Below are 12,357 nucleotides of genomic sequence, written 5' to 3' on the forward strand. Positions count from 1 at the left end.
CCCCAGCAATAGCTGAAATCCTCAGAGACAGAATTGTTTCTGAGTATTTTTGTGGCCTTGTAACTTTGGAGTTAAAGCTGTTTTTAAACCATTCTTAAGCTGTGATCCTGCTCAGACTATTTTGTATATGGGATTCTAGTGAAATCAGTAGAACACTCACAATCATTGCAGCATAGGAGGAGGAAATTCATAATCACTGATACAACCATGTGCTTGGACCAGATGCATATGCGCGTCAAGATTTATTGGGCTGTTTTTTACTATGGCAAGGCAGTCTTTAACTTGAGCAGGGGGCAGTGGTCATAAGGGAATCCTACAATCATGATGGTAATAAAATGGCAAAACCCAGTACAGTGTGGTGTAGTGGCTAGAGTGTTGGACTGGGAGTCGGGAGATCTAGGTTCTAGTCCCCACTGAGCCATGGAACCTCACTGGGTGACTTTGGGCCAGTCACAGACTCTCAGCCCAACCTACCTCACAGGGTTGTTGTTGTGAGGCTAAAATGGAGAAGAGGAGGATTTTGTATGCCGCCTTGAGTTCTTTAAGGAGGAGGAAAGGCAGGATATAAATGTAATGAATAAATAAATAAATACATGTGGATTCTGATAATACTCAGAAATTACTTGAATCATTCTGGGTTGGATCCAACACTGTCATTCCTCAATGGAAGCAGTTTTGTCAGCAGAAGTGGGAGGGGGTCACCCCCCTCCTCCAGCAGCCCCCCGCACACTCTGAATCTGCTTTGGGTAGCTGGGAAACCCCCCAGAATAGATTTTAGGGCTGTGCAGAGGGCTGCAGGTTAGAAGAGAGAGAGAGAAAGTCTTGTTCTAGTGGACCTCCTCTAGCATGATGCTGGATTTAATCCTCTGTGCGCTTGGATGCGGATGCTTTTTCGGTTTCAGTATTCAGTCTTCTGTTACAGAGATGGAATGGGAAGTCTTTTGCCTTGATCACAATTCATCTGTTAGTGTTTAAATATGAAGACCATTTTTAGCCATGCTTTTTCCAGCTCTTTCAAATCTCATTTTAATACATATTGGCATTTGCCCATTTCAGCTTAGAGTATAACTAGAATTTTTAATATATTTTTTCATTTTCAAGTAATTTTGCATTTCAAAATGAGAGCTCATAAAATTTATATTTGAAGTAGTTCTTACTTTTATTCTCTAGTTCTAAAATAGCTTCCTTCAAATACATCTTTAAAAGATGGTTAGGCCTTAATAGGGCTAATATGTCTTGCAGTTTAATAGTCCCTATTGTGTAGTTTATTTTAAGGAAGTTATTAAAAAGTACGCTACACAAATATTGTAAACCCTGTCACTGAAAAATAACCTTTTATGAAACTTCTGAAAGGTGTCACAGCAAAGTATGCAGAATAGTTAATTGTCATAACTTTAATATGGTGCATTAACAGTGTAATAAAACGTGTTAATTAAGTGAATCTTTGTGGTTTTCTAACATATGAAGCAATAAACAGCTACTGGAAAAAATGCTAGATAAAGCTGAAGTTCGTTAAGCAGGTTAGAAGCCATTTATTAGTACCATTAGTAATAGCTAGCATTCACAGTGGTTTATACCACTATAGAAAATACAATATATATCTAGGTATAATATATTTTAAGTTGAGTGCTAAGGAACTAAGAGTAATGGGGCATAATCCGTTAAGCTGTGTCTCAGGAACCAAATTATTGAGGGTTCATTTGTTTTTTCCTAAATCAGTATCAAATATTACAATGGCTTTAGTTTCTGGACTACCTCCTCTTTTTCAAGACAGCTGCTATTGATCCTCCTTGGCTTTGGTTTATTAAAGATGCAACCACTTAGCTTGGAAGGAAGAATGGACTCTTTTTACCAAATTTTCTTTTTCAAATGGACTCTGTGGGCTAACATAACCCTGTTTCAGTTTCAGTTCAGTTTCAATCCTGTTTATCTCCTGAAGCCTGTCAGAGAGGTTCCAGAATTCTTAGTCTGTCACAAAAATGTGCTGCTGGAGTAGATCACAGTAGATCACACATTTGTTTAGCATTGGAACTTCTACTTCCTTTGGCCTACCATACCATACCCAATAGTGTGATTTAGACAAGTAAGCTGAAAAAGAGGCAAGGATGACTAGGGAACCTGCTACTTTCAGGAGAAAGGAAACACTGAGGTAACAAGACCATTGATTTTCTCTGGACCTTGCTCATGTGACTATGGCTCTGTGATCAAATGGACATGTCTGCATTTGGCCAGGAAAGCAAGAGTTCAGAGGTGGGAAGTATAAACATGTGTTAGCCTTCCTTGCCCTTTGTCTATCTGTAAGTCTCTCAGTGCCATCCTAAGCAAGTTTAGTCAGATGAAATTCCCCAGGACTTACTCCTAGGAAAGTGTAGCATTAGCCTTTTATTTTAATTAATTTAAATGTTAGGCCTAGGACAAAATCTAGGATTGATTATAGCCCAGATGCATAGCCCACTTCAACGTAAGTATCTTGAGATTCAAAACACCAGTCAATCAGGCATTTTGTATTGTAGCATTAAATCTTAGCTGAAAATATCCTGGTGTATCATAATTTTGTTCATGATCCACAGGTGCGCATGCACAAAATTAGCTTTCTGATCAGTGTTCTGTGCATCAACTGCCCCTCTCTAAATCCACTTTTTAAATTCTGTCAATGAGTTGCAACCCCCATTCTATCCCTTTGCATGTGCCTAATACCTTTTTGAATCATGTCTGCTGTGTTTTAAATTTTGCTGAGTTGTCATTCTAAATGCCATTTTTCTTCATTCCAGAGTGTTTGTATGACAGGATAGCACAAGAAACTGTGGACGAAACTGAAATTGCACAGAGACTCTCCAAAGTCAACAAGTACATTTGTGAAAAAATCATGGATATCAATAAATCATGTAAAAATGAAGAAAGGAGAGAAGCGAAATATAATTTGCAATAAATTTTGAATTTTTAATAAAGTGTTAGTGTTTTACTCTGGTGGTGGTGGTTTTGATTTCATGGTGTTCATGCTGATGGGCTAAACTGACCTTTTAGTGTGAATTGTATTATTAAATATTGGCTTATTTCTAAACAGTTTTAAGAAACTACTTAGCTGCTTGTAGCAGCAAAACTCCTTTAATGGTAAAATAGCATCAAATTCCCTAGTTGTACCAAGGAAAATGACATGCTGATTGTGAGCCTATAGCTGACCGTTCTGCAAGTCCCAGATCTATTGCCATCGTATTGAAGTTACTGGGATTGTTTTGCGGGCTGTCTGTGTACAGTAGGCTCTGTGGAATAAAGATACTTCATGAAGATGTACTTTGCAAACAGCTTTTTTTAAGTTGACTTGTTTTCTTTCTTGAGCTTGAACTTTTTATTCTTAAAGTATCTAAAAATCACCATGCCTGCTCATAAAATTCTCTTGGAATACAAGTACATTCAGTATATTCCATTAAAGTCAGTGTGACTGTTCCAGAGCACATATGACCCAGATTGTTGCTGATATCTACTTAGATCTCTGTTGTGAGTTCAGATTTTAAAAGAGAGTGGGAGAGAGAGCAGCTTTTATTTGCAAAATGCTGTATTTGAGCTGTGGTTCCTGTTTAGTATGTATATTACAGTTACCCCTGGAGGCCATGCAGTCTAATGGTATTTGTATTTCTTTGGAGAAGGCATAATGTAGTATAACAGAAAAATAAAAATTATTTATGCAAGAAAAATGTGTAATAGAAAATGCTAAGATTATGTAGTACTGGTGGCTTCCATTCTACAAGTCAACTATGGACTATATTAACATAAGCTTAAGCAATAGGAACACTAGTTTCTAGCTAGCATGTGCTGACCCCATTTGTCACTAGATGATAATTCTTTAAAACTTCTCACTTCTGCTGTGTCTTATTCCATAAATGGACTTATCAGCTCCAGGTTTGAAGGAGCCCTGGGATGGCTGCATGCTTCTCCCTTCCCATGGGCTGGGTGATGGAGGAGGAGGAGGAGGAGCTGTTGCCCATGCTACTGCAGGATGGGCAGGTGCCAATGAAGAGGGAGTGTTGTCATATCTACTACTTTGGGTCCTGTGGCATTTTTTTCTCTTTCTTTCCCAGCATAGCACAAGTTGTGGATGCTTTTCTGTGGCTGGCTACAATCACTTATGCTGTCCCTGCCCACACAGAGTAGCACAGGTGGCTTCTTAGGGGTGGTGGCTCTTACTGGTCACCAACTCCACTACTCTGGGTGAGTGGGGACAGCAGAAGTGGAGTGGCCAGTTAGCAATAGAAGAGAAGCACTGCCACCTGCATTACTTCAGGCACCCTGGTTCACTCCCACTGTTACTACCTGCCCAGAATTGTGTGGGTGAAGGCACTTCTCCGTTGTTGGCTGGGCACATCATTGCCTTCATCATTATAATCCTTCTCCCCAGTGCCTCTGCCATGTCCTGCATGGGTGTAGCTGCTTCGCGCAGTGCTTTTATAGTGCTGGATGGTGTGTGTGTGTGGGGGGGGGGGTTGTTGTTTCTGTTTTAGAAGAGGTCAACATGAGTTGTGGTGGGGCCCAGTATTCGCCCGGCCATGCAGGGTGCTGACCCCAGGCATGATTCTGACACTGCAATACTATGCATAAGTAAGTCCCATTGACTTCAATAGGACAACTTCCAGGTAAGTGTGTATAGGGAATAGGCTTTCCACAAAAGGACATACTGAGCATTAACCTTTTACACTAAATGTATAAAACTGGGCAATTCAAATGATTTCATAACTAACATAGATCTGCTTAATTTTCTTTATGTATGTTTACAAAATTGAGAAGTGAGCACCTTTCTTTCCTTGTCTTTCATTTTTGTTAAAGCTATAAACCTAACACATTTACTATGAAGTGAGCCCTATTGAATACAGTAGGGCTTACTTCCATATATAGGATTGTGCTGTAAGTTGTCAGTTAAATAAGGAGCCTTGTTCAGTCTGCATTAATGTTTGTACTGAAGAATGTAAAGGACAAGGGAATTTGTGGGTCAGGGCACTTAGAGAGAGGTCCTGGTTTTGTATTCTGCTTAGTGAAAGTGAATTAAACCAGTTTCCCAATTCATATCTAACTGTGGTTTAAACAAACCACAATCTAAGTACTGAAGGCCATGTGACTGGGAAGCTTGAGGGCACAACATTCATTCTAGGCTTAATAAACTATGATTTATGGAGTCAGGATTGAACTGGCCCATTGTCTCCTACAGCAAAAGCTAGTGTTTTTAGCATTTTGATTGCAGCTACTATTTATAACAAAATTATATAGTATAAATAGAGTACAGTCCTTTGCATGTTTATTTGGAAGTAAATCTCAGTGTTCATTGGGGCATACCCCCTAGAAATTGTGTATAGAATTGCACCTTAAAACAAGCTTACGGAAGACATTTTTAAATGTCTTTCAGATTAATGGCTAAAGTTTGGGCATGTTAAGATTTATATCCCAGCTCTCACTCTATTCTCCACCGCCTACATATTAATTTGTAGTTGATCACAAGTTGCCAAGCACTGTTTCAGCATGTTGCAATAGAACAGAAACTTAATTGAAAGAGGGTTTCTGATATGTCTGCATCCACAGCTGCTGCTGCTGCTCTGGTACCAACAACCTGCATACCCGCTAGAGAATGCTTTCTGTCAACTAGATGGCGCAATCAGGTTCATTTTGAAACACTGTATGTTTATTCTGGCAGTTGATGGCTGACGGTCATTAATGTTAAATAGAAATCAATGATGTTTTTGTCCAGATAGCTGGGCCATCTAAAAGGTCATCCAGTTTCTATTGTGCTGAAGTCTAAATACTGTATTCAGGTTTTTTGAATTCAGTCTTTCCTACTAATGGATAGAGTTTTGTGTGCATTAAAACTTTAGCATAGAACAGTTCATGGACGATGAAGCATACAAAGAAGCTAGAGTGGCTGGGTTTGGTCAGTATTGAACAATATATTTCTCAGACTCCCAGTTATTACAGGCAAGTACTGTAGTTGAAAGCAGAGAAGTTACAAATTTAATTGTTAATGTCGCATTTTGATGAGTATTGATTTTGTAAGCACTACTATATGTTGAAAGTACGTGTAGGAGGTCTGGCCTGGAATGACTGGATTTTCCACAAAACATTTAAGCTTTTCTGAAATTTATATAAGCCTGTTGAAGTAGTTGTGCTGCCCTTTTGTTAAAGTATTTAGAATAAAAGTGCTACAGTTCTATCTTGTTAAGCCACTACAATCCAAATCTCATCTCCTTCAAAAGAAAACAGTTTTAAGAACGATTTCAGAATGCATAGAATATTTTATTAATAATCTCTGCCATAATTGTGTAAGATAATTCATTGGAGTTTCCATTTTTCAGAATAGGAAAATAATGCTTAGAAATTGATGGTAGAAGAAGATGAGCCTATGAATTCATGGCAGAGCAAGGAGGTTTGAATGAGGGCCTCCCAGGTGGCAAATACTAGATGACTCTAGTTCTTCAAAAGTTTGTGATTGGTTTCTGCTCTAGCTAAGATTTAAACTATGGGTGTGTCTTCACAACAGTTTGTTAACCCTTAATATAATGTAATCATTCTCTTGTTTTTCACACCCAAATGGTTAAGGCATGGTAAATCAGCAGATATTTCTGTCCTCATCCCTAACCTCAATTATATGGAATAATTAATTGTCCACATTAGCGTGAGGAAAATTTGGAAAAGTAGAAAATCTCCTTTTTACTATGCTTTTACTACACTTCTTTGTAAGAATAGTTGTTGTTGTTGTTCAGTCGTGTCCAACTCTTCGTGACACCATGGACCATAGCACGCCAGGCCTTCCTGTCCTGCGCTCTCTCCCGGAGTGTGCTCAAGTTCATATTCATTGCATCAGTGATACTATCTAGCCATCTCATCCTCTGCCGTCCCCTTCTCCTTTTGCCTTCAGTCTTTCCCAGCATCAGGGTCTTTTCCAGAGAGTTTTCTCTTCACATTAGGTGGCCAAAATATTTGAGCTTCAGCTTCAGTATCTGTCCTTCCAATGAGCACTCAGGGTTGATTTCCTTTAGGATTGACTGATTTGACCTCCTTCCAGTCCAGGGGACTCGTAACAGTCTTCTCCAGCACCACAGTTCGAAAGCATCAATTCTTCGACGCTCAGCCTTCCTTATAGTCCAGCTCTCACAGCCATACATTACTACTGGGAAAACCATAGCTTTGATTATACGAATCTTTGTCGGCAAGGTGATGTCTCTGCTTCTTACTATGCTGTCTAGGTTTGCCATAGCTTTCCTCCCAAGGAGCAAGCGTCTTTTAATTTCATGGCTACAGTCACCGTCTGCGGTGATCTTGGAGCCCAAGAAAGTAAAATCTGTCAGTGCTTCCATTTCTTCCCCTTCTATATGCCAGGACGTGATGGGGCCAGATGCCATGATCTTCGTTTTTTTAATGTTGAGTTTCAAACCAGCTTTTGCACTCTCCACTTTCACCCTCAACAAGAAGCTCTTTAGATCCTCTTCGCTTTCTGCCATTAGGGTGGTATCGTCTGCATATCGGAGGTTGTTGATAATTCTCCCAGCAATCTTAATTCCGACCTGCGATTCATCCAACCCGGCGTTTCTCATGATGTACTCTGCATATAAGTTAAATAGGCAAGGTGACAATATGCAGCCTTGTCGTACTCCTTTCCCAATTTTGAACCACTCGGTTGTTCCATGTCTGGTTCTTACTGTTGCTTCTTGACCCTCGTACATGTTTCTCAGGAGACAGGTAAGGTGGTCTGGTACCCCCATCACTTTAAGAATTTGCCACAGTTTGTTGTGATCCACACAATCAAAGGCTTTAGCGCAGTCAATGAAGCAGAAATGGACGTTTTTCTGGAATTCTCTTGCTTTCTCCATGATGCAGCGAATGTTGGCGATTTGATCTCTAGTTCCTCTGCCTCTTCGAAACCCCGCTTGTACTTCCGGTAGTTCTCGGTTCGCATACTGCTGAAGCCTAGCTTGTAGGATTTTGAGCATCACCTTGCTGGCATGTGAAATGAGCGCAATTGTGCAGTAGTTTGAACACTCTTTGGCATTGCCCTTCTTTGGAATTGGAATGTAAACTGACCTTTTCCAGTCTTGCGGCCATTGTTGAGTGTTCCAAATTTGTTGGCATATTGAATGCAGCACTTTAACAGCATCATCTTTTAGGATTTTAAATAGCTCAGCTGGAATACTGTCATCTCCACTAGCTTTGTTGTTAGTAATGCTTCCTAAGGCCCACTTGACTTCACTCTCTAGGATGTCCGGCTCAAGTTCAGTGACCGCACTATCATGGCTATCAGGGACATTCAGATCTTTCCTGTATAGTTCTTCTGTGTAGTCTTTCCACCTCTTCTTAATCTCATCTGCTTCTGTTAGGTCCCTGCCTTCATTGTCCTTTATCATGCCCGTCTTTGCACAAAACGTTCCCTTGAGATCTCCGATTTTCTTGAAGAGATTTATAGTCTTTCCCATTCTGTTGTTTTCCTCGATTTGTTTGCATTGTTCATTTAAGAAGGCCTTCTTGTCTCTCCTTGCTATTCTCTGGAACTCTGCATTCAGTTGGATATATCTTCCCCTTTCTCCCTTGCTTTTCGCTTCCCTTCTTTCCTCAGCTACTTGTAAAGCCTCATCAGACAGCCACTTGGCTTTCTTGCATTTCTTTTTCTTTGGGATGGATTGAGTTGCTGCCTCCTGAACAATGTTACGGACCTCTGTCCATAGTTCCTCAGGCACTCTGTCTATCAGGTCTAATCCCTTAAATCTATTCCTCACCTCCACTGTATATTCATAAGGGATATGATTTAGGTCATACCTGAATGGTTTAATGGTTTTCCCTACGTTCTTCAATTTAAGCCGAAATTTTGCAACAAGAAGCTCATGATCTGAGCCACAGCCAGCTCCAGGTCTTGTTTTGACTGACTGTATAGAGCTTCTCCATCTTTGGCTGCAAAGGACATAATCAATCTGATTTCGATATTGACCATCTGGTGATGACCATGTGTAGAGTCGTCTCTTGTGCTGTTGGAAAAGAGTGTTTGCTATGATCAGCGTGTTCTCTTGGCAAAACTCTATTAGTTTTTGTCCTGCTTCATTTTGTACACCAAGGCCATGCCTGCCTGTTATCCCGGTGATTTCTTGACTTCCTACTTTAGCATTCCAATCCCCTATGATGAAGAGGACATCTTTTTTGGGTGTTAGTTCTAGAAGGTGTTGTAGGTCTTCATAGAACCGATCAACCTCAGCTTCTTCGGCCTCCGTGGTTGGGGCCTAGATTTGAATTACTGTGATGTTGAATGGGTTGCCTTGGATTCGTACTGAGATAATTCTATCGTTTTTAAGATTGTACCCCAGTACTGCTTTTCCCACCCTTTTGTTGACTATGAGTGCTATTCCATTTCTTCTAAGGGATTCTTGCCCACAGTAGTAGATATGATGGTCACCTGAATTAAATTCACCCATGCTTGTCCATTTTAGTTCGCTGATTCCCAAGATGTCGATGTTCAATCTTGCCATCACATGTTTGACCACCTCCAGCTTACCTTGATTCATTGATCTTACATTCCAGGTTCCTAAACAATATTGTTCTTTACAGCATCGGATTTTCTTTTCACCACCAGACCCATCCGCAGCTGAGTGTCCTTTTGGCTTTGGCCCAGCCGCTTCACTCTTTTTGGCGCTACTTGGAAATACCCTCTGCTCTTCCCCAGTAGTATATTGGACACCTTCCGACCTGAGGGGCTCATCTTCTGGCATCATCTCTTTTAGCCTTGTGATACGTTCCATGGGGTTTTCTTGGCAAGAATACTGGAGTGGGTTGCCATTTCCTTCTCCAGTGGACCACATTTTGTCAGAACTCTCCGCCATGACCTGTCCGTCTTGGGTGGTCCTGCACGGCATAGCTTATGGCTTCACTGAGTTACGCAAGCCCCTTCGCCACAACAAGGCAGTGATCCATGAAGGGGTAAGAATAGTAGAATGATTCAAATGTATTTGGGAGCCTGAATGAAGTAATCTTGTGAACATGTCTGAAAGTAAGGAGTAATAAACCAAAACGAGATGTAATCCGTTCCAGACAAGATCTTGAGAATAGGTGATGTTGCTTGAGGAGAGATACTAAAAATTGGTGAGTGATTTCTGAGGGAAGTCATGCTGAAGTGAATAATATTCTGTGAAGAAGGGACAGAACAAGTATTTGAAATAGGAGAGTTAAAAATGTGATTACCCCTCCTCCCAAATTGATTGATCCCCATTTCAAGTCAGGTTGAGCTCCCCTTCAAGCTGGGCCAAACTTGAACTCAAGCTTGCATTCCCCCACCCTACCTGCTAGTTCAGAAGGGGGAGTTGAACTAGGCTGTGGAAGGCAGAAGAGAGGCCCAAGAAGAGTCCCCATGCTCTGTGCATCGTTCGCCACTAGATCAAAGGGATTGACTAGAAGCCCCATTATCCCTAGCTGGAAGTGATGCTGTGTGTGTCAGTCAAGGCAAAGGGAAAGCCCTTGACCCCACATCCCAATGGTTAATATCATGTTCTGTGAATCAGGCCAGCAGGCAGTGTTACACAACGCATGTCATTTTATGCTCCTGGCTAGGTCACCTACATTCCACCGCCTGTTACCCACTCCCTTTCTCCAATTTAAGGGGTTTTTTTTCTTGTGGAGGGCTGGCATGGAACGTGGGGAAGCAGAGGAGGGGAGACTTGGGGATGGGGGAAATTGGGTTGATTGTTCAATTTTTTAAAAAATTAACGGGTTTTCGAATGTTCAGCTTCAGCATTTGAGCAGCCCAGTTGATTTTTGTAATGCATAAGTGGACAGTTCTGTTTCATGTTAAGCACTATGTGTTTTATTCATCTCTGCCCTTTTGTATAGTTTAAAATAAGTCAGATGGTCACAGCCAGATCGTCTGATCTAAATAAAATAGCAGTTGCTCAGGTTTGTTTGCAGATAGTTAGACAAGTGCTGAGCTGATTTTTCCAAATACGAGTCTAGTTCTGTTAATGTGTGAGGGAAGAGACCTTTCTTATATTCTGAGTATCAGTAGTATCTGTTTACTTTCTTGGAGGTGGGGACCATTATTGCTGCAGAAATGTTCTTATTTCTAGTTGCTTGCTATAGCTTTTAATACTCCTAACACGATCCATAAATAAAGAGCTTCAGGCACACATTGCTGTGGGAGGGGGGCTGTAAGAGCTGGCAGAAAGGGCTTTCTTTTCATTAATTATTTTATAAGCAAATGAGCTGTTATATATTGAGGAAGATCATCCAAACAGACTAATCCCTCTCCCATTTATGCCAGATGCCTGCCAGATGCCTACCAGCTGAATTTAAAACAAAACATGTCCTTACCAGAAAGGAATTTTTCAATATAAGCTTGGTTAAATAAAGCGCAACGATATGTACATTTAAACGCCCACTGCAAGGAATTCAGAAGATGGTTTTATGTGGAAAGATAGGCTTTCATTTCATAAAGGCAAACTCCTCCACTTACTGGATTGCATTTGGATAGCTTTTGTGCTTGCCTAGTTTACAGGTACAGCCTCCTAAATAAATTAATCCTTATTCTGTGAAGCTGGTGGTGTATCTAAGGGTATGATATGTTAGCTTTTGAACACTGGAGGTTAATCACTGAAATTAACTTAACGTTGAATTTTATTTTGGGTGTATCTTAGTTTTTCTCCCATGTGGGTATTCTTGTATAATAATGAGTACAAAAACTGGAGAGAAATATTGTCTCACAATGATATTTCTTTAGAAACAATGATGCTTAATACATTTGCCATTAGAAATGGTTCATTGTGATTTCTGGCTTCCTCTTTGTAAATAGTAATATAATATGCTATATGTTTTAATACAGAGGTAGCCCACTTATGGCTCATGACCAACATGGGATCCCTGATGCCCTTTCGGTATAGCCCACAACTGCTCATTAGAATGTCCGCCGCCATGTTTTTAAATGCTCTAGTCCTTGAGAGGCCCACACTAATAGGGATGCTGGAAGATGTGTATAAGTAAGCATTAAGATCCCTTTCATACAGACAGTGAATGAGAAACCTAGCAATGGAGGAATCACTTCCCAATGGTCATGGTGTTCCCATGACACTGGAGATGAACAAAAATCAGGTATAGATTCCTTTTAACTCTAAAACAGGGGAAGGCAACCTGTGACCCACAGGGCTAATCTGACCCACGGGGTTGTCCAATCTCTTGCCCCCCAGCAAGCCCTGGCCTGTGGAGAGAAATCCCCATTTCCCCCGCACTTGACCTGGTCCTGCAATCCCTGGCTGACTCCCTTCTAGAACTGCAAGTGCCCCAACTGGTGTGTGAGCACCATGGGAAGGAGGTGCTCGACTCAGCCAGGGCTTGGCAAGTCCTTTCCTGTGCTCT

At 40.9% G+C, this 12,357-nt stretch overlaps 1 protein-coding gene across 3 annotated transcripts in view; it reads left to right on the top strand.

The window, feature by feature from the left end:
* BEND5 (BEN domain containing 5) overlaps positions 1 to 12,357 on the top strand; it is a 1,382,785-nt gene that overhangs the window by 852,390 nt on the left and 518,038 nt on the right. For 2 of the 3 annotated variants that reach the window (XM_084852551.1, XM_084852553.1), the window contains one exon: positions 2,772 to 3,681. The exons of the other annotated variant lie outside the window; for it this stretch is intronic. In XM_084852551.1, the coding sequence (XP_084708677.1) occupies positions 2,772 to 2,929 (158 nt within the window). In that variant the 3' untranslated portion in view covers positions 2,930 to 3,681. Of the gene's footprint in view, positions 1 to 2,771; positions 3,682 to 12,357 lie in introns of those variants that run through there. 3 annotated transcript variants of the gene reach the window in all.

The sequence above is a fragment of the Heloderma suspectum genome, chromosome 4, assembly GCF_057233095.1.
Source record: "Heloderma suspectum isolate Gila_16-S chromosome 4, 16-S_ref, whole genome shotgun sequence".
Classification (NCBI taxonomy): Eukaryota; Metazoa; Chordata; class Lepidosauria; order Squamata; family Helodermatidae; genus Heloderma; species Heloderma suspectum.